Source organism: Rhincodon typus, chromosome 30 (genome assembly GCF_021869965.1).
Source record: "Rhincodon typus isolate 14 chromosome 30, sRhiTyp1.1, whole genome shotgun sequence".
NCBI lineage: Eukaryota > Metazoa > Chordata > Chondrichthyes > Orectolobiformes > Rhincodontidae > Rhincodon > Rhincodon typus.
Window position 1 is genome coordinate 8085579 of NC_063361.1, and position 27494 is coordinate 8113072.

General features: G+C 40.8%; 1 protein-coding gene across 1 annotated transcript in view; it reads right to left on the minus strand.

The window, feature by feature from the left end:
- myo1d (myosin 1D) overlaps positions 1 to 27494 on the minus strand; it is a 420078-nt gene that overhangs the window by 332167 nt on the left and 60417 nt on the right. The window contains exons 2-3 of the mRNA XM_048614719.1: positions 1589 to 1797; positions 446 to 539 (exon numbers count right to left, since the gene is read on the minus strand). Of these exons, the coding sequence (XP_048470676.1) occupies positions 446 to 539; positions 1589 to 1797 (303 nt within the window). The remainder of the gene's footprint in view (positions 1 to 445; positions 540 to 1588; positions 1798 to 27494) is intronic.

The following is a 27494-nucleotide window of genomic DNA, read 5'->3' on the forward strand; positions in this document are numbered from 1 at the left end:
AGGATAGGAAGTGAACTTGGTGAAGGTTGTGCAGGTGTCAGAGGGGTATAGAAACTTCGTCCAGACTCAGAGGTCAAGTGAGTAGATTGTTAGGTCATTGCATCACTTTTGGATTTTTTCACATGGCAGCAATTACAAGGACAAGATTTTGTTTCTGATCCTGGAGATGGTGTTGTGCTTGCTGATGTTCAGCATGTTATAGTGTGTTGAATGACGATGTTCAGACTTTAAGACAATCATGAAGTGTGTGGCGTAACTAAAATAAAATTATTTAATCCAAATGAATGCAGCAAAAATCAGCCCAAGACATCAAGTGTGTCTGGCTGTTCAACAGTCAGATGAGAACATTCTCTCTCACGCAGGGTCGAAAGAAAACATTAGAGTATGTGTTATTAAAGTAAGCAATAACTCAAATTATGCATAAACTAAGGTCTCCAATTATTACCTTTCCACCTCCTGACGTTGGCTGGGATTCGTAATAGCCGCAATGAACTGCATGATGTATTTACTAGCCTCTGTTTTGCCAGCACCACTCTCCCCTGGAATCCAGAAAGAGGAAACTTTAACTCCACAAAGCTACAGCTGACATGCTGTTGCAAATATTAATATTTTTCCAGCATAAAACACTATTGGGTGTGTTAAATCAGTCAACAAATCAAACTACAACCATATATATAAGCTATGCTCTCCCAATTCTAAACCTGTTTTGTTTCATAGGTTAAAATAGCCTCCGGCCTCCCCATTTAAACATGATAACACCTTAAGAATTGGAAACTCCAATCGTTTTATGTCATAGCTTGTCCCCTTTTTTCAAACATCTAATAGTAATTCTACTCACAGTAGGACAACTGTGCCCTTCAGCATGGAGTTTGAGTAACTAACAGAGTCCTTACTGTGCTGCTCACCTTCATACAGTATACTATGTTATAATGGAGAAGTTCAGAATTCAATAGGTGATGTCTTGACAGAGACCATCAGGAAAAGTGGTGAAATGGATGAAATACTGATCTCTACTTGCAACTTCCATTGTTTTACTGCATGTACAATGCACGCACTGCGTGTACAAGTCCTTACAATCATAAACTTGCCAATCTTGAGCAAACAGGAAATGAAAATTGTGCTTGGGGCCATCCAGTTGGTTGCAGTGTTTTCCTACATTACAACAATGAACAAACATTAAAAAAAGTGCTTCAGTGGCTGCTACGCACTTTGTCATATTGAAGGTTTGGGAAGTACAATCTAAATACACGCCCCTTTATTCTTCACATGGAACCTCCCCAGATTAACTCCAATTCCTATATCACTGCTTCATACTAACAGATACACAGCCCGGGGCAAGAGGAGGAGAAATTAGTGGACTATAGGTTCTTACACACTGGGAGAGATTGTTAACTTATACTTGCAGTATATGAAGTTTCACGTTTTGTGGCAGAGATGAGTAACTTTAAGTGCAACTGTCCCAAAAAAGTGGTGACCCCAAATTCAGAATGCACAGTTTGATGGTAAATTATTTAAATAGAATTAGATAGAATCTTCTGCCATCCAGCTCTGATTCCTGTGATCTTTCATCAAAATAGTCATTCCCTACCTGATATGACAATACAGGTGTCCCTTGACCTCCGCTTCATGGCTTTGTATGTTGCATCTGCAATTGCGAATAGGTGAGGTGGTCTCTCATATAGTTCACGCCCCTTGTATTGTTCAATGGTGTCCTTTCCATAGATATTCATAGGACGATAAGGGTTAATGGAAACCACCACTTCACCAATGTAAGTATAAATTTTGCCCTTCTCAAACCTATTGGGAAGGAAGAATAAATTGAAAATGGCTAATTATCTTTTAAAGCATTTACATGAAAACATTTGCACTGTACAATACAGGCCATGTAAAAGGTACCAATTGTTGCAATCCCTGAGGGAGAATCAATCAATCAAATATACCAAATAATCCCCAAATGAAGAAGTTACTAAGATTCGACTTAGAATCAGAGTCATACAACATGAAAACAGGCCTTTCAACCCAACTTATTTCCTAAAATGAACTAGTCCCATTTGCCGGTGTTTGGCCCACATCCCTCTAAACCTTTCCGATGCACGTACCTATCCAAATGTCTTTTAAATGTTTCTAACTGTACTCCCCTCCACCACTTCCTGTGGCAGCTTGTTCTATATATGCACCCACCTTCTGTGCGGGAAAGTTGTCCCTCGGGGGTCCATTTTATTCTTTCCCCTCTCACCTTAAACCTACCCGCTAGTTTTGGACTCTTCTACTCTGGGGAAAAGACCTTTGCTATTCACCTTATCAATGCCCCTCATGATTTTATAAACCTCTACAAGGTCACCCCTCAGCCTCCCACGCTCCAGGGACAAATGTCTCAGCCTATTCAGCCTCTCCTCAGAGCTCAAGCCTTCTAGTCTTGGTAATTTCCTTGTAAATCTTTTTCACATCCTTTCTAGTTTAATAACATCCCTCCTGCAGCAGGGCGACCAGAATTGTACACATAACTCCAAATGTGGCCTTACTAATGTCTTGTACAGCTGTAACATGACATCCCAACTCCTCTACGCAATGCTCTGACTGATGAAGGCAAGCGTGACAAACACACTCTTCACCACCCTGTCTACTGTGATGCTACTGTCAAGGAACTACATACCTGCACCCCTAGGTCTCTGTTGTTCAACACTTCCCAGGGTCATGGCATTACCTGTACAAGTCTTTCCCTGGTTTGTCCTATCAAAATGCAACACGTCACATTTATCCGAATAAAACTCCGCTTACCATTCCTCAGCCCACTGGCGCAGTTGATCAAGATCCCATTATACTCTTAGATAACCCTCTTCACCGTCCACTATGCCACTAATTTTGGTGCCATCTGCAAACTTACTAACCATACCTCCAATATTCTCACCCAAATCGTTTATATAAACAACAAAAAAGACAGTGGACCCAGCACCAATCCTTGCAGCACACCACTGGCTACAGACCCCCTTACCATCACCCTCTGTCTGTGACCATCAAGCCAATTTTAGATCTCCCTGGATTCCATGTGATCTAACTTTACTAACCTGTCTACCATGCAGAACCTTGTCTAAAGCCTTGCTAAAGTCCATGTTTATCCACTATGTCCTTACTTAAGTACACGCACCACTTACTCAAACCCAGAATGATTAAACACAAACAAGCAGGTCATGGTTTGACTAGAATAAAAAAAATAGAATCCCTACAGTGTGGAAACAGGACATTCGGCCCAACACAGCCTCCGAACAGCATCCGACCCAGAACAACACCCCTGCCCTATAACCTTGCATTACCCGTAGCTAACGCACCTAAACCACATATCCCTGAACACTATGGTTAATTTGGCAAAACCCACACAGACATGGGAAGAATGTGTTAAACTCTACACAGACAGACAGTCACCAGAGGGTGGAATTGAACCCAGGTCCCTGGCATTGAGACCGCTAACCCACTGAGTCACCGTGCCGTTTGAGGATAATTCAACACAAAGGTATTGCTAGAAATAAACTCCCAACAGGCACAGCCACCACAAAACTACTGACTCTGCGTCAACTCTGCTTGTACCCTGCTTCTCCCCAGGAATGTGATCAATCTGCAGCCAGCTATATTACAAGTACAATGAACTCCTTCCATTTTAACGTAGTCACCACAAAGAAAGATACACTGGAATCATGCACCTACCAAGAGCACGAACACAAACTACACTACATAATTACCTCTACAGCCCAATTGATTTGGGTGTATGTATCGGGTGTATGAGTATGTATTCCTACATCGGGGCTCCAGGAAATGCTATCCAAGAGCAACAGCCGGGTCTCAGCCTCGTCAGCAGCTGATAAAAGCAATGGCAATGAGCAATGGTGGAGACATAAGTTGACATGGGGTGGGGGGGGGGGGGGTGGTAGTGGCATGAACCACAAGCTATTTAGAAGCTGGCCTGACTCAATGATAGTTATGGGGGCTAGGAGATGTGCACACCCACAATGAAGCCCCAAGGTCTCAACAGTCTTATTCCAGTTTAAATTCTCTTCAGGAGAGGAGACATTAAGGCAAAAGGGCAAGATAAAAGAAATCTAGGGAATAAAGAAAATCACTTTTAAATTGTTCTCAAGCATTTCATAGCATCCTGTTAGAATGACTAAGAACCAGCTGAATGTCACGTTGGTAGGAAAGTGGAGAGACAGCAAAAAACTGCAGGCAAAACTTAAAACATTCTGATGTTACTGAATATTTCCAGCTTTAAAACAGTGTACATGTGAAACTAAACTGGAAAGAATAAAAGTAAATACTTGTCTCTTTATTTTGAGGTTATAGTGAAATGATTGACGCAGGGCTACTTCGTGGCTCGACGTGTTTATCTCCCAAAGCTTTCACCAGGCAACAGGATGGGTCCTGCCTGCTCTCGACAGCCAGAGTTAAAATTCAACCCAACACCCTTCGACATTTCCTTCCTTCACTCTAGACCCTGGCTTTGCCAGCTGCACTGTGAATAAACACCTCCCACCTTCAGATAAAGCTTCCTTTCAGCTCTCTTGACTCACACCAGATGACGCACACTGTGCCAATACCACCAGAGAAATGCTTTTTATTTAAAAAGGTTTCAACTTCACATGAAACCTAAAAAAACTCTGCAATTTATATTTACCTTCCAATTCAGTAGATGCAGCTTATTTATTTTGATGACAGACCCATTATAAACTTACATGCACAAAGCTTCATGATTGACTGGAATTGCCACATTATTATGTCTGCATAACCAAAAAGCAGGTTAGCTACTGAAGCTACAATCTGTAACTGAAGGTTACACACTTCTTGCCTGAAATAGATGGTGATTCTAGTCCAGTTATAAGGAGGAAATTATATATTACTGAAGGCTTTTGGAGCTTATCGGACCTGCTCAAAAGATTTATTTGTGGACCCTCAGAATTGTTGATTTAAAACTGTTGATCAACCAACTAACTTCCACACACAACAGCAGTCAAAACGCAGCTGCCTAATTATCAGTTTGCCACAGGATGTCAGCCAGACCCTTGTCTCTCAATGGCTGGGCCAGCATTCCTTGCCTGTTCCTAGCTGCCCTTGAGGTGGCAGTAGTGGGCACTCACCACCACCTCAAGGGCAACTAGGATTGAGCAAGAAATGCTGGCCCAGCTAGCGGCATCTAACTCCCACAAGTGAATTAGAAAGAATTAAGAGTAACAATAGTAATTCTCAGGTTAGAACAACAGAAGGCCTTTCAGCCCATCTTAATTGTCCTTGACCTATTCATTTTCACAGTTTACACAATTAGGTTTGTCCAATTTACTGAATGCAATTAACTGTTTGGAATCAGCATGCACATAAAACTGATCCGCTCCAAAATGCTCCCTACCTGTACTGTATCACATGCCAAATTCTCTTCAGCCAGCACCCCTGTGACTGATGCAGCATCTCCACAATGTTAAAGTTTTCATCCTCGTTTATAAATCACTTCATTCCTCTGTAACCTCTTAGAGCATACCACCCTTCTAAATAAAAAATATTTTAATTAACCTGTTCAGACATGTTATGACACACATCCAGGGCAGGCAGGACTTGAAACCCAGACATTCTAGCCTACAGATAGAGAAACTACCATCATTCCACAAAAAACCCACTTTATAAAATGTTTTAAATAACTTGTTTAGACATGTTATGATGCAGCTCCAGGCCAGTGAGACTTGAACTCAGATCTTCTGACTCAAAGTTCAGGACACCACCATTGTGCCAAAAGACACGAACAACAGTGTTCTCAGATTCTGGCCTATCATGGAATCAGACACCAAAACAATTGTCAACCTAAACGCCTCCAACTTTCTTCTTCAAGATGGGCCTTTATGTACGCCTCTGCGGCCAGGCTTTCTGTCACTCCTATTATCTGGTCAATTTGCTCAGTGTCACACAATCTAGACAGACATTTCAGTGCAATACACCTTCAGGATTCCTGACGGACTGCTGAATTATTGTCGGAGATGTTCTTCGTATAATATTCAATTCTGGACCTGATTTGCCTTTCAAGGTTAATCTAAAAAAATGGCACAATATTTCAAAGGTGATGATGGCTTTTCATCTCATGAGGTAATAGTGTGCATCAACTCAGTACTGCCTGGTGTCTCTCAGAAGCCCCTAGCAAATTTGCCTCTAAGAAGAAAACAGTAGGCTCAGGAGGGGTATAATGCACTGGGCTGTGTTTTGTATGGCTCCACTTCTCACCCAAATGAGTTTATCATTTCTGCTCAACTTTTCTGATGCCGTTCCTAACAATCATTTTAGGTCCCCACCATCAGCGACCATTTCCCAGCTGCCAGAGTCAACGGAGAACAACAGTAAATCTCGCTTGTAGGTGTGGTGGAGATTTTGATTCAGGTGCCTGTTCATGCAGTAGGTCATTGGTGACACAGCTGTTAACTATCTATAGAATAGGGCTACATCAGTGTAGACTTTAACAGCTTAGCAATAAGTGCATTGCGATGAAATTACCACACCCCCAGACATCAGAGTTGTTGATTATGTCCTCAGCAGGACACGGGAGAAAGCAAAAGGTGTAAACTGTTCAGCCTTTCCTCTGCTCAGTAGATGCTGCCCAGGTCTCACTCCTGCAGAGGTGGGCACTTAGGATACAGAGTTGGCTGCCTCATGGTCTGGGGTCACACTGCTGTTGCTTCACCTTCTCTTTTGAGTTTAGACATAACTTGCAGCTTTTGGAACACATGTTGATTTCAGACCCTTTTAAGATGCAGTGCTCTCAGCAGTACACTGAATTGTCAACCTACATGATGTGCTCATTTCCTGGAGTAGGCTTGGACACAAATCATTACTGCTCAGAATGAGACCATTACCAACTGAGCCAAAGTGATATACAACAACAAAAACTTGTGGAGTTTGCTCAGTGGTAAAAAGACAATGATTTGCTACACGATTGACAAAACAAACTTGGAAATCACACAGAATGGTCAAACTAATCAACTAGGCAATGGGCTTCTGTTGTATGCATGATAGTGGCAGCCATAGTGAACTGCTGAGGTAGTCTCCCACTTCAGATTCAGTGCCCTGAACCTTGGCTCACTAATGTCCTTCAGGGAAGGAAATTGCCATCTTCACCTGGTCTGGCCTACATGTGATTCCAGGCCGACAGCAATGTGGTTGACTCTCAACTGCCCTCTGAAATGGCCTAGCAAGCCACTCAGTTGTACCAAGCACTACAAAGTCTCAAAGAAATGAAACTGGATGGACCACTGGGCATTGACCTAGGCACTGGAAAAGACAATGGCAGACGCAGCCCTGTTGACCTGCAAAGTCCTCCTTACTAACATCTGGGGGCTAGTGCCAAAATTGGGAGAGCTGTCTCACAGACTAGTCAAGCACCAGCCTGACATAGTCGTACTCACGGAATCATATCTCTCAGGCTATGTCCCAGGCAACACCAACATTTATGGATATATCCTGTCCCAGTGGCAGGACAAACCCAGCAGGGTGGAAGTACAGTAGTTTGCAGTCAGGAGAGAGTTGCCCTGAGTGTCTTCAACATTGACTCTGGACATCATGAAGTCTCATGGCTTCAGGTTAAACATGGGTAAGAAACCTTCTGTTGATTACCACGTACCATCCTCTCTCAGCTGATGAATCAGGGCTCCTCCATGTTGAACAACAGTTGGAGGGAGCACGGAGCATAGCAGGGGCACAAAACGTACTCTGGGTGGGGAATTCCAAAGTCCACCACCAAGAGTGGCTCGGCAGCAGCACTACTGATCAAACTTGTCAGATGCTAAAGGGTATAGCTGTTAGACTGGTTCTGCAGCAGGTTGAGGGGGAAACAAGAGGGAAATATATACTTGATCTCATCTTTACCAATCTGCCGGCTGCAGATGCATCTGTCCATGAAAGTGTTGTTAAGAGTGGCCACACCACAGTCCTTTTGGCGACAAAGTCCCACCTTCATATTGAAAATACCCTCCATCATGTCATGTGGGACTATCACTGTGCTAAAATGGGACAGACCTCGAACAGATCAAGCAACTCAAGACTGGGCATCCATGAGGTGCTGTGGGCCATCAACAGCAGAATTGTACTCCAACACAATCTGTAACCTCATGGCTTGGCATATCCCCCACTCAACCATTACCATCAAGCTAGGGGATCAACTCTAGTTCAATGGAGAGTGCAGGAGGGCACGCCAGGAGCAGCACCAGGCATACCTGAAGATGAGGTGTCAACCTGAAGTTACCAAACAGCATTAGCAGCAAGTGATAGACAGAGCTAAGGAATCCCACAACCAACAGATCAGATCTCAGCTCTGCAGTCCTGCCAGATCCAGTTGGGAATGGTGGTGGACAATTAAATAACGCATTGGAGGAGGCAGCTGCACAAATAATGATGGAAGAGCCCAACACATCAGTGCAAAAGATAAGGCTTAAGCATTTGCAGTAATCTTCAGTCAGAAGTGCCGAGTGGATGATCCATCTTAGCCTCCTCCAGTGGTCCCCAGCACCACAAATACAGGTCATCAGCCAATTCAATTCACTCCATGTGATATCAAGAAACAGTTGGAAGCACTAGGTAGTTCAAAAGGTATGGGCCCTGACAATATTCCAGCAATAGTATTGAAGATGTGTGCTCTAGATCCTGCTGCTCCCCTAGCCAAGCTCTTCCAGTACAGCTACAACACTGACAAAAGTCCACAATGTAGAGAATTGCCTAGATATGTCCTACACTCAAAAAGCAGGACAAATCCAACCAGGCTAATTACCAACTGTCAGTCAATTCTCAAATCAGTAATATGATGGAAGTGTCATCAACAGTGCTATCAAACAGCACGAGGTCATCAATGCCCACTTTGGACTCTTGGACCACGAAGAGGACCACTCAACTCTTGACCTCATTACAGCCTTGGTTCAAACGTTGGCAGAAGAGCTGAATTCCAAAGGTGAAAGAAGTGTGACAACCCTTGACATCAAGGCTGCATTCAACCAAGCGCGACATCAAGGAGACCTAGCAAAACTAGAAACAATGTGCATCAGGGGGGAAACTGTCCACCTGTTAGAGTTATACCTGGCACACATGTAGAATTGCAGCTGTTGGAAATCAGTCATCTCAGCTCCAGGCCATTTCTGCAGGAGTTCTCAGGGTAGTATCCTGAGCCCAATCATCTTCAGCAGCTTAATCAATGACTTTACCTTCATCATAGGGCAGATGATGAGTGCACAATGTTCAGCACCATTTGGGACACCGGAGATATTGAAGCAGTCCATGTTCAAATGCAACAAAATCTCAACAACATCTACACTTGGGCTCACAAGTGGCAAGTAACGTGCATACCACAAATGTGGCAAAAACCATCAGCAATAACAGGCAGGCTTACCACCATCCCTCAACATTCAGTGGGTTATCCATCACTGAAATCTCCACTATCAATATCCTGGTGTTACCACTGACCAGAAACTCAACTGGGCTCACCTCAAACACAGTAGCTGCAAGAACAGTTCAGAGGCTAGGAATACTGTGGTGAGTAACTCACCTCCTGACTCCTCAAAGCCTATCCGCCTTCTACAAGGTGCAAGTCAGGAGTGTGATGGAATACTCTCTACTTGCCTCGATGTGTGCAACTCCAACAACACTCAAGCAGCTTGACACTATCCAGGTGCTTGACTGGCACCACATCCACAAACATACACCCACTCCACCACTGATACTCAGTAGCAGCACTGTGTACAATCTACAAGATGCACTGCAGAAATTCAAAGTTCCTTAGACAGCACCTTCCAAATACACAACCACTACCATCTAGAAGGACAAGGGCACCACCATCTGCAAGTTCCCCTCCACGCCACTTACTATCCCGATATGGAAATATGCCGTTCCTTTACTGTTGCTGGGTCAAAATCATGTATGTGAGGATGAGAATTCTTAAAAAGAAGGCTTTGCTAGATTGGGAGCCAAAATGGTCACTGAGCACAGGCACAATTGGCGAAAAGTACTTGGTGCAAGTTAGATGGAAAGTTTGTCCAAAAAGCTACATTTTACAGTAGATACATTTCCAGGAGCACATAGATGAGGAAGTAAATATTGCATTAGAGCTTCAGCATGAATATATTCCTGAAGTGATGTCAGTGAAGATTCACAGGAATGCCCAGATTGCAAGAAAATCAAGTACAACAGATTTGTGTGGTGTGAGGATCATAGCTTTCCCACACATGCTTAAAAACTAAAGGAAAGAGATCCCAAGTGGACAGTAACAAAGCACTTATTAAAAAGCTTTCTTGATCATTTATAAAGGAACGCGTTGCCCCTTTCCAATGCGTGACAAAACAATTTCCTGCTATGCTATGAGATCATGGATAATTTCATACCAAAACAATAAACAAACATACTTCCAGACCAACAATCTACCGAGAAAGGTCATTTCTCATCCCATGAGTATGACAGTAAAATAAACTACCATTGCAGCATGTGCTTATTACAGACTTTACACCATGTTGGCTTGCACCACTGTGCTCCATCGTCCACTTTAGGAGCAGTTAGGAATGCAGAACAGCAGGATTTGTAAACGTTTGCTACAAGTATTCCACAATACTCACTGCCTCTCCCTAAGGGGGATTTATTACACCAGGTTATAACATATAAATCTGCAGCAATTTAGCACTGATGTTTTTTTTCCCTATTTGTTTCCTTAAGGACGACAATGAAGACAACAAACCTATTTCAGGCAGCAGGTTGCCCAGTTCAAACAGGTTTGTTGCTCCCTGAACTATGATATAAGTTGATCAAGGAACTTGGTACAGATGTGGACCAAGGTACTGTGTAATGAAGTACAGGCACATTCAATGAGGAATTGATTAAAACATTACATTTAAAAATGAGTTGCAAAAAAACATTTAAAAAATCTCTGAAGAAAACTGGAAATGACTCCAGAGCATCAAATACATACTCAAACCCTTCCATAGGGATCCAAGGGTCTGTTGCATTGAGATGCCACCAGATGAAGTATTAAATTCATCATCCCTATCAAATGGACAAGATCACTGCAGACGTCAGTTTAATCTCTCTCTTTAAAAGCAGGTTTGTAGTTTGACAGCAGGAGGTTTATTTAGATCTCAACTCATTGAAAGGGTAATTATTTCTAATAGTTCAGTTGTATTTTACAGATGGACTGCAAAATTCAAGTTGGAAATGTAAATAAAATAGATTGAAATTAAAATTCATTATAAATCAATCAATCTCTAATAAGCAAATTTGACTTGATCTTTAAAAAATTCTATGTTTAAAACAAAGTACTGTATCAGCATGCAGGAAGGGTAGGGGTAGTAGCTCCATGATAGATCACTGAGCATTAGGCCTCAAGTTATCACTCTTAAATCAATTTGTCTATACTTTAGAAAAATCCCACAGAAACAAGATGGGCTCTCAAAGTGACAGAGGCATCAGTTTGGAAAGCTTTTGCATTCCTCCTGGCAACCAGTTACACAGCAAGTTTGTTCCTCGCTGGGAATAAAACCTCAAACTGCGCTTTTGGGTGGGGAATGTTAGACATCTGATAAAACAAGTAAAAACAATGAAGTAGAAATGCACCAGCTTGACCCAGTGGGAATCATCACAGGTAATTATTGATTTGAGCTTCACTCCAGAGAATTGAATATAAAACCTAGCCAATCACTTTTTTGAAGGATGGGGTATCATATTAAGGCCCTTGGCTGTCCTTAGATAACCAGAAAGCAATCCTTATCAAAAAAAGCAGGGGAATCCTCTAGCCTTCTGTCCCAAAAATCACCACGTCTAGAACTAAAGGGTCTGAACAGAGCAGAGCATCCCAAGAAACTTTAGAAAAGAATTATCAGACCGAAAAAATTCATTCTAAGTTATATAAAAAAAATTAGCACAGCTGGTCACAAACTTGAACCAAGATATGTGTTTTAAAGAGCGCCTTATGGACCTTGGTCTTACCAATATTTGAAGTAATTTCTGCTCATCCAGCGTTGCAAGTTGGACAACCATTGAGGGGTTCTGAACGTTGGTAATAAGGTGTCAGCAGCATAGATATGGGATCTGATGCATTTATGGTTGATGTCACGAACAACTAGCACATGGTCTAGCTCAGTCAGCTGGACAGCTGGTTTGCAATGGGGAGTGATGCCAACAGCATGAAGTGAATGCCCGCACTGACTGAGGTTACCATCAAGGACCTTTTCAGTTTCTCCCCTTGCCTGAGACGTGATGACCCTCAGGTTAAACTACCAACAGTCAACTCTCTCTAATGAGAGAGCAGCCCATGGTCTGGCAAGTGCATGGCAAATTTATCTTTTTAGAAAAGTGTAACAGCATTGAGGTAAATTTACAATAAAAACTGGAATCTGAAGAGTTAGTAAGCTAACAGTGGCATAATCCCTTAGCTCACCTTTCAAAGTCTAAAGAACACAACTGGTCTCTGAACGTTGACAGCCATTTTTGTCAAAGACAAAAAGGAGAGGGGTAAAAATGATAATATTACTCACTTTCACATTAAGGCAGATAATATTCTAGAAATGGTGAAACTAAGACACAGGATGGGTTTGACGTACTGTTCTGATAAACACAGTGAATGACAAGGCAAAAATAAAGGTCCAAGAACATCCTTACATCAATTGCCACAGAACTTTTCCACATTCAATGGCTATGCATCTGAGTGTATAATACTGGGGTGGCCAGCTGTGGCAACGTAACTTTCAATTCTATTGTATGACTTTCCGCCATAGTTCAAAGCAATAACCTGGAGATTACTCTCCAACTCCCGGAAATTCTAGACTAGCCACATTCACTTACATGACGGGCAATAAGGGATTGACTGGACTTTACGAGAGAGAGAGAGAGAGAGAGAGAGAGAGAGAGAGAGAGAGAGAGAGAGAGAGAGAGGGAGAGAAAGCAAAAGAAAGAAAGCGAGAAGGAGAGAAGGAGAGAGAGAAAGAAAGAGAGAGAGAGAAAAAAGAAAGAGAGGGAGAAAGAAAGAGAGAAAGAAAGAGGGAGAGAAAAAGAGAGACACACAGAGAGGCAGGAGAAAGAGAGAGTGAAGGAGAAAGAGATTAGTAAATATTGGAGACGATCTCTAGTTCAGGGTCAAACATGACCTTTTATTTGTGAACTGTAAAAGCTAGATACAAGCCAAGACTTCATCTCTGCCACAAGACAAGACATCTGGAAAGAACAACGCCTATTCCCAATGACGTAAACCATTCTATTTCTATATTTACATAACCCTTTGCAGTCTTTAACACCTGGGCTCAGTTAATTTGAATTGGGTATTAGTTTCAGCACATGTACTGACTTACTGTTAAATCAATCTCATATTTGTGTAAACTACATTGTTGCCTTGAGAATGCAGTCGCTGCACATCAAAAAGGCACTACTTCTTCTGCCATTGATTTTTCTTTCTGTTCACTCTCAAGTTATGGAAGTTGGTCACAGACCTTAATCAGGCTTGATCTGCGCCATTGTCAGATTGACAATCAGGTCCTGTTCCCTTAAACATTATAACATTCGGTCACCATACATGGAAATAAACTTGACATTTCCTTAGTATAATGTTCATAATATGCAACATAAACCAGTGTGTGACTGGACCTGTTCCAATAAACAGAGTCAGGGAAATACTGAAAACAAAAGTACCCAGTTTGGCCTAATGTTATACCAAAACTGCCTTAGTTCAGTATATTGAAATTAAAATTTATACCAGTTTATCTGGTAAATGAAATATAGAACATTTGGTAATCACATGGAAATCACTATCACAGGGAGTAAATGAATGTGAAATAGTTTATATGCAATTAAGGGAAGCTAGCTAAGCACTTGAGGGACAAATGAAAGAAGAATGAGTTCCAATAGAAGGTCACAGCCCTCTGAAACATTAACTCTGTTTCTCTCTTCACATTTTCTACCTGACCTCCTGTGTACTTCCAGCAATTTCTGTTTCTACTTCAGATATCCAACATCCATAGTATTATGTGGTAGCGGAGACAGTGGTGCAGTAAAGCTACTGGACTAGCAATCCAGATGCCCAGGAAAATGAGGTTGATAAGGATTCAATTCCCACTACGGCAACGGATTAAATTTAAATTCTGTGAATCTATTTAACTGTGACCTTGGCAGCTATCACCAATTGTTGTAAAAACCCATCTAGTTCATCAAATATCTGTTAAGGAGTCTGCCAACTTTGAAAGAAATCAGCCATACATCTGCTCTGAGAGACTCCAGGTCCACAATAAATGTGGTTGCCTCAATTACCCTATGAAAGAGCCAAACACACCCCTCCATTCAACACTAATTAGGGTTGGGCAACAAATGTTGACTGTGATAGTGATACCAACATCAATGAATCAAGATTTTAAAAATGCACTGTTTGAGAATACACAGATACAGTTAGTTGTTCAGTTGAATCATTAACACCAGCATAGACCAGTTTCACGCTATAAATCCTACGGCTCTTCATATGGTATTAACGTCAACCTCCTGAAAAGGGAAAGTGTAAACGTTTCAGAACAAGGCCTGAAGTCAGAAAGGTGACTTTATCAAGACTTATAAAATCACGAGGGGTATGGATAGGGTAAGTAGACAAGGTCTTTTCCCTGGGGTAGGGGAGTCCAAAACTACAGGGCATAGGTTTGAGGTGAGAGGGGAAAGATTTAAAAGGGACCTAAGGGGCAACCTTTTCCACGCAGAGGGTGATGCATGTATGGAATGAGCTGCCAGAGGAAGTGGTCAAGGCTGGTATGATTACAACATTTAAAAGGCATCTGGCTGGGACATGAATAGGAAGGGTTTAGAGGGATATGAGTCAATTGCTGGCAAATGGGACTAGATTTATTTTGGATATCTGGTTGGCATGGACGAGTTGGACCAAAGGGTCTGTTTCCATGCTGTATATCTCTATGTCTCTAACGCTATAAGTCATGTGCTACAACAGCAGTCTCATCCTGTACAATAGTAAATCCTGATTGATTCTACAGATGGCTTATAAATGCAGTGAATGTTGCTACAAAAGACAAAACATGCTTACCTTTAGCTTACTTTTCCAACATAAAACAGTGTAAAAGAAGACTGGACAATATCTACACCAAATGCAAAATTAATTCATTACATTCCACTGCGTCACTGTTCATCTGCTGCCCAATGAAGAACAAATGGGTTATAACTTACTGGAAAACCATCAGACCTTCTCCTTCATGAAGGGGGAAATGTCAAAATGAGTTCCAAGCCCATTAAGTACAAGTATTTCAGCTCTTCCAGCCTACTATGCAGTTGCATTTTGAACTTCCCCAACATCCAATTTATTCCAACTGCTTATCACCATTCATGAAGGTATTCTTTTTTAAAATTTGTCTTAAATTTTTTTTGCTAATTTGAATACATGCTGCACTTACTTCATTGATCAGTGCATAAAGAAAAAAAAAAATCTGTGTTCATCTCATTCAAGACAATAAACGAACTTGTTTATAAAAGCACGTTTCATGACACAAAGGCATTCCGAAGTATAGCAGAGTCAATGAAGCAAGTTTAGATATTGTTGTGAGAGTGAACAAGGGCTAGCATCCAGAAACTCGCTCCTAAATTGAGATAAGGGCAACAGTTTCAGCAATTTAAAGACACAGTCAATTTAGATTCTTCCTTTTGGACACCATTTGTAAATAAGTTGCTTTGTATGTCACTGTCATGTATGCCAGCATTGAACTTAGCAATATTTTTTGATCTCACCCTATGCATTTTCAAGTACCTAAACTACTCATCACTTTTAACTATTAGCATTTCCTGCTAGTTCAACGTTGCATGCTGTCAGATGACCTTTCCATCAGAACTCATTCTTCTATTACGGAATGTGGGGATGGATCTCGGTGTATAGTTTGCACACAAACGTTGTCCAGTTTTGAATTCTTCAAGTTACAGAGACATTTGAATATCATGCATGAAATATACAAAGAGAGGTAGTGCATATTTTTTGAACAGAAGGCTCACAAATTGCCCAATACCAATACAGCAATGAAATCTACAATTCCCATTGTTACATAGCTTGGAATGGAGAACACAATGGCTAAAAAAAAAATCACACAATTGGAGAGCAATTGATTATGTTATTGAAAGCATGTGGGAAATATTTAGAGAGCAGAATGTCAAGTAACTGGAAAAAAGTAATAGTGTAAAATGGCTTGTTAAACTATAGATTGATTTAACGTATGAAGAAATAACCTTGCAGTGCATCAGCTGCGTGACAATGACTTGCTACACATGATAACTTGGTAAATCCACAGTCACTTCAAGTGTGCTTCACTTACATGCCAGTGTTCATGTAGATTAAAGAGCTAAACTAAAACTGTTCTGTCAGGAGGTCAAGCCAACAGCTAAGCCAGACAATATTTCCAAATTGTCAGATGGTATCATGCTATTGTGCAGCAAAAGTAGGCTGGTCAAATTGTAATGGGTTCACAGATGGTACTAAAGCAAGGAGTGAAGACTATTTTGGCAACAGTAGTAGTAAAACAAGCTATATCTCATGCGATTGCATCACATTATCTTCTGCAACAAAGACTCCTTAGTGTAAAAAGTAATGTCTTCAAGTATTCTCAAAACAAGAGAATAACAATATAAAATATAAAAACTTTCTCAGTAGTTTGCTGTACCTTGAGTGCATGTAGAGCAGAATTCCAGCTCATTTCGACAAGAGATGAGGTGGCTATCTCAAGTCAGAAACTTTGCAGTGAAAAGGTATGCTAATAAGCAATCTGAACATGCCAGTGTGTTGATGAATGATGTGTAACTGGCTAATCGGGGCTACCTCACAGATAAACTCAGTGAAATGAATAACCTGAATAAAACAACATCTTTTTGGCTGGCCTGAAAAGAAGTGACAAAAGTCAAACAGATACTAGATCGTGGATACTTCTGACCTCTTTCATTCATTCATCCAATGATAAAACACAAACTTTGAGACAAGTCAAGCCACACCTAGCAGCATATTGCTCTAAGCTCAATCAAATTTAATATTTATTTCCCACTTGACAGACAGGCAGAGGTTACTGAAGCTCAAAATGTAACCCTCTGTCCCAAAACCGTTAGAAAAGCTCACTAGAACATTAGACTGCTCCCCGAAAACCAAGTGCAGTAAAAATGTGGCCGGAAACAGCAGGTGCAAATGCTGCATTGAATTCAGCACCGCTCCTGAGATCCATTTTTTTAAAAAAAAATATTAAATATAGAAATACTTAATAAGCAATAATATGCATAGCACAAGACCAGAGCAAAAGAGGAATTGTTTGTTTCCCTCTCTGGACATACACACAGTTTTTGGAAGTAAAGTTATTTGATTCAGGCTTCATGTTGACATTCCTAAGTTGGTAGCTTGGTGCCTTGTGTACACTCTTATCTATGCAAGTATTTAGAAAAGGCAAGAAATGACCCTCAATGTGGCACAAATGTAAACATAGATAACAAGCTGGGAGATAGACAAATGTTGGTGACATCTCAACTGAAACTGCCTCCATCATTTCCAGGCAGTGCATTCTACATCTATAGATCTCTACATCTTGACTGAAAGAGTTTTTCTTCATTTCACCCTTGCTTCTTTTGCATATTACATTAAAGCTACGTCTTATTATTCTTGTTCCTTTCATGGGCAGGAACAACTTCTATCTACCTTATACAGCCTGCTCATGATTTTGAAAACCTCTATCAGATCTTAGCATTCTTCTCTCCAAGAAGAATAGTTCCAACTTCAATATATCCTCATAACTGAGTTTCCTCATCCCTGGAACCATTCTCGTGCACTCTCCAACATGTTCACATCCTTCCTATAATGTGGCATCAAGAACTGTACACAATACTCCAGCCGAGATCGACTGAATGTCTTACATAAGTTCAACAACAATTCCTTGCTCTTGTACTCTATGCCCCTATTAATAAAGCCAAGGATACTGTCTGCTTTACTTATTGCTCTCTCTACCTATCCTACACTTTCAATGATCTACGCTTATTTACACCCAGGTTCCTTTGCTCCTGTTCTCCTACCCCACCCACTTATAGAATTGTACCTTTTACTTTATATTGTCTTTGTGTTCTTTCTACCAAAATCCATCACCGACTTCTCTGAAACCTCATTTGCCACCTATATGCTCACTCTACCAACTGTCCTTCTGGAGTTCTACAATGGCCTCCTCTCAACTTATAACACTTCCACGTTTGTGTCATGTACAAACTTTCCAATTGCACCCTGGACACCAAAATCTAGATCTAGATCAAGAATTTATATCAGGAAAAGCAAGGGCCCCAATACCAACCCTTCCACTACAAATCTTCTTCCAGGCTGAAAATTATCCATTGATCGTTACTCTGTTTCTGTCACTCGGACTATTTTGGCTCCATGTTGCTACAAACCTTTTTGTTCCACGACCTATAAATATTCCTCAAGTCTTTTGTGCGGAACAATGCCAAACGTCTTCTGAAAGTTTAAGCCTGCTATTTCTTCAAAAAACTACAGCAATTTAGTTAAATATGATTACCACATGCCAGTGCCCCTTGAACTTCCACTCTCACTTCTTTCAAAATTCTTAATCTCATCCAGGCCCAGTGCCTTGCCATCAAATTAACAAACTTGAATCTCAATTTATGCCAGCACCAAAACCAGCTAATTTTACACCATGACAGCAACAAAACATAATCGAAGTGACAAGCATCCTATGCTGGAGGAGGTCTGGCAACATCTGTAGAGAGAGAAACTGAGTTAATGTTAACAGTTCAAAGGGTCATCTTCAGTGTTGAAGAAATGCCATACTAGGATTGAAACATTAACTCTGTTTCTCTCTCCAAGGCAATAATCTGATGTAGGATACAAAGATCCATGCTATTAGGCATAAATCCACCCCAGACTTCTCTAACACCATGTTGCCTCACCATACTTCCTGAATCCTGAAAATAACTGAGCACCTTCAGAGAGGGTAAGTATATGAGGATTCATGTTTACTGTGCCTCTCCCATACTTTTCATTTTGTCATTCTGCCTATGTCACTGTACATCTCTCCACTGTCACCCAACTGTGCATAGATTCTCACAATTGGATTCTTCCTTACCCACAGAATCTAATCACAGCAAGCAAATCGCTTGCTAATGCTTATCCCCTGCAGCCATACTTTTACCTCTGATGCCCCCCAAACAGCTATGCTTTTCTCAATCCTTTATCTCATTTACTGCTTCTCCTCCATAATGTCATCCTTAGCAGTGTTCATTTTCAAATGTGTGCTGGCAGCACCCAGTTTTAACTCACCACCATCTCTCTCAACTCCTCTGCTGTTGCTGGATTGTCAGACTGCTTGCCTAACAACCCATATTCAGTAAACACAAATCTCCTCCAATTCAACATCATAAAGACCAAAACCATTGCTTTTGTTCCCGGATCCAAATTCCTAACTATTGGCTCCATTCCTTTCTCGGGCAACAGTCTTGTGAACTGACAAGAGGATAGACAGGTTGATGCAATGGACAGGTAGTCAGCAGATGCAATTCATTGCAGAGAAATGTGAAGTGACTAATTTTGGTAGGAAGAACATGAAAAGATGATACAAAATGAATAACTCAATCCTAATGGGGTTGCTGGATCACAGAGTCCATGGGGTCTGTGTGCGCATAAATTGAAGGGAGAGAGAGCGCGAGAGCAAGTGCGTGCGAGAGAAAAAAAATCCATTCGAAAGTCTGATAGCTGTTCTTGAATCTGTATGTGTATACAAACTTTTATATCTTCTGCCTGACAGAAAGGGGTGGAAGAGGATATTAACAGAGTGGGAGGGGTCTTTGATTATGGTGGTTGCTTTGCTGAGGCAGCAGGAAGGATAGATGAAGTCAATGGATGGAAGGCTGGTTTGAGAGATGAACTGGGCAGTGTTCATAACTTCCTGTAGTTTCTTTCTTTTCAGTCTTGGGAAGGGCAGTTGCCATGATGCATCAAGATAGGATGCGTCCTATGGTGCATCTATAAAAATTAAAAGTCTTTATGAGCATGCCAACTTTCCTGGGCCCTAAGGAAAAGTTGGGACTGTTTTACTTGAAGAGAAGTTTAAGAGGAGACTCGATAGGAATTGTTCAAAATCACGATGGGTGTACACAGTAAATAGAGATAAACTGTTCCCACTGGCAGAAAGATCAAGAACACAAAGTCACAGTCTTGAGGTGAAAAAAGAAATGTATTTATGCAGAAAGCAGTTAAGATCTGGAATACACTGAGAGGACCCAACAGGCAAGTTCAATCATGAGTTTCAAAATAATTTGAATAAGTGCCCTGAAGATAAAAGATTGAAGGTTTATCAGGAAGGTGCAGGGAATAGGGCTATCTTTCTTGTTCTTGCAGAGAACCAGCAGAGACTTAAATGGATTGAATAGCCATTCTGTAAGCCATTTTACCAATATCAAGATTTTAAAATCAATTTGTAAAAGAACTCAAACCTTTCACTGCTCTAGTGGTAATAATCCTATGATTCTCCAGATCATTGAATGCTCTTTTCCTTAACACCACCTTGGTAAATCAGTATAATTTTTGTTGCCCTAATGCTCTTTCTATTCTAGGTGTGCTCAAATCTGCCCATTTATTCTGACTCCAACCAATTTAATAATTACAGGAAAACTATACTGCATTTACTCAACCAATTTGTTGATATAAGCTAAACAGTCAGTATACAGGTATCATCAGCTATAGCTTACAGAATAAAAGAAATCAAGCATCCATCAATACCATGTACAATAACAAAGTTAGGGTCATAGAAAAGAAACAGCAGCAACACAAATACAAAGCTGGCCATACAACAGGGAACAGAGGGGAGTGGCACATGACATGGTAGATTTTCAGACAGGAGGCCAGTTGATAGTAAAAATCCCCAGGGCTGAGTGCGTGGTCCTCTCCTTTGCCTGATATACTTGATATTTTCCTTTCTGAATCCTTCCTCACTAACTGGTTCCCATAAGCAGAATAATCAATGAGATAAACCAAGCCCAAGTAATAGCTCATGACTCTAGAAAATTAGTTTAACATTATAACGTCAAGTTGAATTCAAACGGTTCATCTCATCTCAACAGTATATTCTTAACAGTATCTGATCATCTCTATCTGCACTTACAAATTTATCACCATTTTCCTAAAAACCTGTACTAAGCTATCTCTCATCTCCTTCAGTAGAATTTAAGACCAAAATAAAAATGTACCAGCTCAGTTTTTCAATGTTAATTAGGGTTTCAAATAATGTAACGCGCATACAGCAGGACTAACAAGAATTTCCCTACCCTAAGGTTTCTCTTCATGCTTGCTGGGGGACTACAACTGCTAACAAGGTCCAGGTAAAATCGCCTTATGGCTATCTATTCATGCTTTCTCTTGCTTTACAACTTGAAATCGGCTCCTTTCCAAATTGTTTCAGAGATAGTAGGAACTGCAGATGCTGGAGAATCTGAGATAACAAGGTGTAGAGCTGGATGAACACAGCAGGCCAAGCAGCAGCAGAGGAGCAGGACGGCTGATGTTTCAGGCCTAGACCCTTCTTTGTACTTTATGTCCCAAAATAATCCTGATTTTGAAAAAAAATGTTCATGAGGTGTGAGTCACATACTGGCTAGGCCACTATTTATTCCTCATCCTTAATTGCCCATGAGAAGATGGTTGTAAGCCACCTTCCTAAACTGTTTTAGTCCTTGGGGTGTAGAGACCCCACAGCACTATTAGGAAGAGACTTTCAGGATTTTGACTTAGCAATAGCGCTATAGTCCCAAGTGAGGATGGAGGGGAACTTGCAGACGATGGTGTTCCCATGTATCTGCAGTCTTTGTCCATCTAGGTGGTAGAAGTTGAGAGAAGCTGCTGTCAGAGTAGCCTTGGTGAGTTACGGCAGCGTGCCTTGTGGATTACACACATTGCTGCCTCTGTGCATCGATGGTGAAGAAAATGAATGGGGTGCCAATTTAGCAGCTGCTTTGTCCCAGATGGTGTCAAGTTTCTTGACTGCTATTGAAATTGCGCCCATCAGGTAAGTGGAGAGCATTCCAGCACACTGTCAATCTGTAATCTCTTTCCAATTCATCAGCATCATTTCAAACAGAGATTCAAACTTGTACACATTTGGTAAAATTTGAAAACATGTTGTAACAAGTTCTTCTGATGATTGTTCAGGTGTCCACCACAAGTATTCCTATGGCAGTCACTGTTTCATATTAACTGAATACTATCAGTGAATGGTTGGCAAATCACACCCTCCTGCCCCATCACTAAAAATGGACATTGTGCAGTGTATTTTTTGTTGTAAAATCCATTACTTATAATTATTCAAATTTCTTTCAACTTGGAATGCTTTGCCAATATTATTTTACACTGACACAAACATAATGCTGGAGAAACTCAGTAGGTCTGGCAGCACCGACGGCCAGAGAAACAGAACTGAAGTTTCAAGCCTGGAATGACTCTACATAAAGAAAGCAATACTTTTTCACAGGCAAATGCATGTGAATTTGAAACTCTTGGTATGTTCTTTTCTAAAACTAGTAAAGCAAGAAATGTCTTTTGATCATTGTATGCATTTTAAATTCCTCAGTTGCTGTTTATGGGTTATTTCATAAAATGATGAGCAAGTGAAAATGACAGAATTCAATACCCTGTACGGGAAGGGTAGCTGTGATGATGGTCGGTTCAGCAAACTGGAATATCTGGTCCAGGCCAGCAGAAAGCAAGTCCAGCTAACATTGTACTATTGCAATAGTGCACAGCATGACAAAGGACAAGTAGCATCCAACAGTGTTTTGAATGGAAAGCTAATCCCATTTATTCTAGTCAGCATCTTCAGTGTTACTTTGATAAAGGGAATAGTCCCTAATAGCACAGAAGTTCATATATTGCTGATAGAGACATGCTGTTCAAGTGTTTCACCTCTCACTCATCAGATCAGAGTTGCAAGAATAGCAAATCTCAAATAGAAATAATTTATGCTGAATTTATTAAGCAACATATTGATAAAAAGTCTTTTTATTTCTGTCCTATTAATATTTCGCAAAAGTTCACATTCTCAAACAAACTATTCTATTAGCATTCATGGTTCAGAATTCATAGCAATGCCCTCACTTCAATGAATCTTTTTATTTTAGAAAGGACCAGACTGGAACAGGGCTGGGAAACAAACATTTCTTAACAGTTGACCAAATCTACTCCTGAAATTCCAAAACACTCATTTTTTGCTAAAAAGTTAAAACATTCATAAACCAATTAACAACAGTTTTCTTTTTCCAATTGAAACTGACCATCTTCACCCCTGCCACATTCAACAATGAAAAACAAACTTTCATATTTTACCACCTTGTTAAAACTAAAGATTACAACTAGAATAAAGTGAAGAAAATATTGAGTAGTAAAAATACAATCAATCAATCATTGGCTGAATTAACAGCGGAGGCTTGTTCTTGTGAATTTTCAGATAAGGATAATCAAAGGGGCTGCAGGTAGTTTAAGGTTCTACTGCACAATGACCATGCCTCACATATGGAAGGATCTCTCAGAAATCTAACATGGTAGCAAGCAACAGATAAGCAGTAAGCAAAAAAATAAAGACGGAAGATTGTGCGAGAGTGACAAAGGCATCTTTGAAGGAAGGCATCTTCAGATGCTTCTGAAGGCATTGTGGAAAACAGCAAAACAATGTATTGAGAAAACAAGATCCAAAGTGTAAAATGGCTGTCAACAGTTAGAAAAAACACAACCCATGAGAATTAACTTGTTTTCCGGATATGGATTTTATATATACAGGAACACAGGTTTGGAAGAAATTAAAGGGGACAAAGGGCAAACTGCGAACTGATTGTCATGAATTAGTCAAAGTCCACAATATCTTTTCAGGATGCAATTTGTTTCCAATTCTGCATCTTTCTTCACCCTCACCCCACTTACAGCATTTTGTTCCTTGGGCCACAGAAAAACTTCTAATGGCATTTTTCTGAATGACTCTCAACACTGTGGTGACTTCTTAGGACCTTGTATCTTGTGGTACTGTCAACAATACCAGTATGTGGTACAGGGCAAGGGTTGTTTGAGATAGCGTACTACCACTAATTCTCTTTTGTTTGCTCTTCAACTTGGGCCCATCCAGTTATTATAAATTTCAGAAAAAGCACCATTGTAGCATATATATACACATACATGGAAGAGGTGCTGTTCTTAGATAACAAGGAGATTACAGCATGATTGCAGTAAGTACAATGATATTTGGTCAGGCATAATAACTGGGAACTTAGTGAGTTTGCAGATACTGGAGGGGGTGCAGTGCAGGCAGTAGAACTTCAAGGTGTTCTCAAATTTTTTACAAGTGAATCTAACTTGAATTCTGAACTTGAAAAGTACACTTACTAAAAGCCACAATCTGAAATTCATACTTCAATCACTATCCATCCTTTCTGAGCAAAGTTTGTAGATAGAGTATTAATTATGAACACACAGCCTGTTCACTCGCCTATGCTCCATCATTAGGCGAGATTGGAGATGATCGTCAATGGCTGCACATCTTTAATGTCATTTGCGACTCCTTAGACATTGAAGCAGTAAGTGTCCATATGCACAAGACCTGGACAACAATCAGACATGGGCTGATAACATTCGCACCACAGGCAATGCCAGGCAATGACCATCTCCAACAAGAGAAAATCTAACCACTGCCCATCATTGAATCCCACCATTGTCAACATCCTGGGGGTGGAGTACCATTAACCTGAAATTGCACTGCACCAGCCAGAAATACTATGGTTACATGTTGGGGTCAGGAATTTTCTCACTTTTTGATTTCTCAGTAAATGCCTACTATCTAAAAGGCACACGTTAGAAGTTTGACAGAATAGTTTTTACTTGCCTGGATGAGTGCAGCTCCAACACCACTCAAGAAGTTTCACGTCTTTCAGGACAAAGCAGCTTCATTTGCTCCACCCCCTCCATGTCCTGCATTCAACATGCATTCCTTTCACCATTGACACACAGTGGCAGTAATGTGGACCATCTACCAGATACACTGCAGTAACACAGGAGGGTTCCTCTGACTGCACCTTCCAAACCTTCGACCTCTACCATCTAAAGGAAATAGCCGGCAGATACGCGAGAATACCAATACCTGCAAGATCCCAAAGCCACACAAAATCTTGAACTGGATGCATATCAGCACTCCTTCAGTATTCCTGTGTTAAAATCCTGAAACTCCTTTCTTAGCAGCTCTGTGGATGGCCCAACAGACCAAAGACTGCAGTGGTTCAAGGAGACAGCTTCGTTATGTTTCATGGTCAGTATGTTGTTAAGAGACCTTCAAAAATCATCAGTGTGTGCGCCAGGAGGGTATAAAATTCTCATTCCATATCACCTCAGATCACCTGAAGCATGCATCCCACTGGGGGCATGTAAACAGGGCAATAAATCGGGGTGGGGGGTGCAGCAAAGGACATGCAATCAAAATGGAGAAATGTTCATGCTCTGACGTTACTAAACTCAGGCACTGAATCCGAAAGGCACAAGAATTTAGAATAGTGAAGCAGGTTCTGAAGAATGTTCTGCAGAATTCATACCAGGTTTGAAACATTAACTCTATTTCTCTCTTCACAGATGTTGCTAGACCTGCTGAGTTCTCCACCATCCTCTGATTGTTGTTGAACATTCAGATTCATCATTTTCCACTTGTGTTGTGGGGTGTTGCTCCACAGAACCCTGGTCCAACTCTGCTGCCCACTCCCAAAGCACAGTTTCCCCAAGCATCAACTTCACATGCAAGGTTCTGAGCAGAATGAATGTAGTATCTAAAATATAATGCATCAGTGACATATTTCATGGCATTCCTTCAACATAGTTATTGCTCAGTCCTATGGCACAATCCTTTTTGGAAACACCACAACAACATTTCCTAATTCTTAGGTTGCAAGAAAACAGGATGTTCAATTGGAATTGTTTTGTTTGACAGTGGAACACTTACAGCCTTATTTTGAAGGCTATAATAGGGTTGAACTATAAGGGCTGGGCCAGATGAGCCTAAATGTGGCGGCACAAATCATTAAATGGGTGATTTCAGAGTTATGTTCTACATTGAAAACCTTTCTTCGTACAACTTAAACTTAAAAATAACATGTTTCAAAAGATGAGACAAATGATACCGAACTACAGAGTTGTGAATGCAGCCCAGTCATCACGCAAACCAACCTACCATCTATTGACTCCACCTATACTTACCACTGCCTCAGGGAAGCAACCAACATAACCAAAGACAAGTTATACTCTCTTCCACCCTCTTCTGTGGGACAGAAGATACAAAAGTTTGAATACATGTACAAACAAATTCAAGAACAGCTTCTTCCCCTGTTGTCAGACTTTTGAACGGACCTCTCAAATGTTAATTTGGATCTCTTTTTCAGCACCTTCTCTATGGTTGTAACACTGTATTCTGCGCTCTGTTCTGCGACCCTGATACACTTTGTATGATACGATCTGCCTGTATAGGACACAAAACAACACTTTTCATTGTATCTCAGTACATGTGACAGCAATAAATCAATGTTGCAGTACCTTGTGATGCACTATGCCCTGGTGACCCTGAAGTTGATGTCATTCCTGGAATTCTGCCAAAGATATCAAGTTTTTCAAATTCCAAACACTGCATTATTAAACAATTGATGTTAAGAGACTTCACAACGCTTAGTGTGCAATTTTTTTCAAAACTATTAACGTAATAATGCACTTTTTCTTCCCCCCAAGATCCTTGTAACACTTGGCAAATCTTCATTGTCAACCATTGCACTTAATCCATGTCCCTAAGACAGTAGGTACATGATCCAGCCATTTAAAGCTTTATTTAACAAAAACAATTTAGACCAGTACTCTTAATTCAAAATTGATTAATTTGATTTAGCTGGGTGAGTGATATTTCCCTCACTAAATCCTTGTTTTGCTACATGCTACGTAAAATGATTGGATTGGGTACGATTCAAATATTTGGGGTCACCCTTATAGAACAGTACTACGAGGAGAATTCTTCTTTCCTCTCAGTGTTGGGAGACTTTGGAACTCTGCCTTAGCAGAATCTGGTCATTGAATACTTTTAAGTCAGAGATCGATTCCCTGGCCAAACAAGAATCAGTCCAAGATTATGAGGATAGAAGGGAATTTGGAATTGAAAAGACAAACTAATCAACCATGATCTTACTGAATAATGGAGCAGGTTCAAAAGGGTTGAATAGCCTTCTTCTGCACCCAATTCAAACGTCTGTCATTTAGTCAGAGGTTTACAGCATGGAAACAGGCCCTTCAGCCCAACTTATCCATGCCTCCAAATTTTCACATTCTCAAATACAGACTGCAGAATGCTGCAGAGGGATCTGGGAGTCCTGGCACATGAATCACAATCAGCTAGCATGCAAACAGAATGTTGGCCTTTATTGTGAGGAGAATCAAGTCCAAAAGGAGGAAAGTC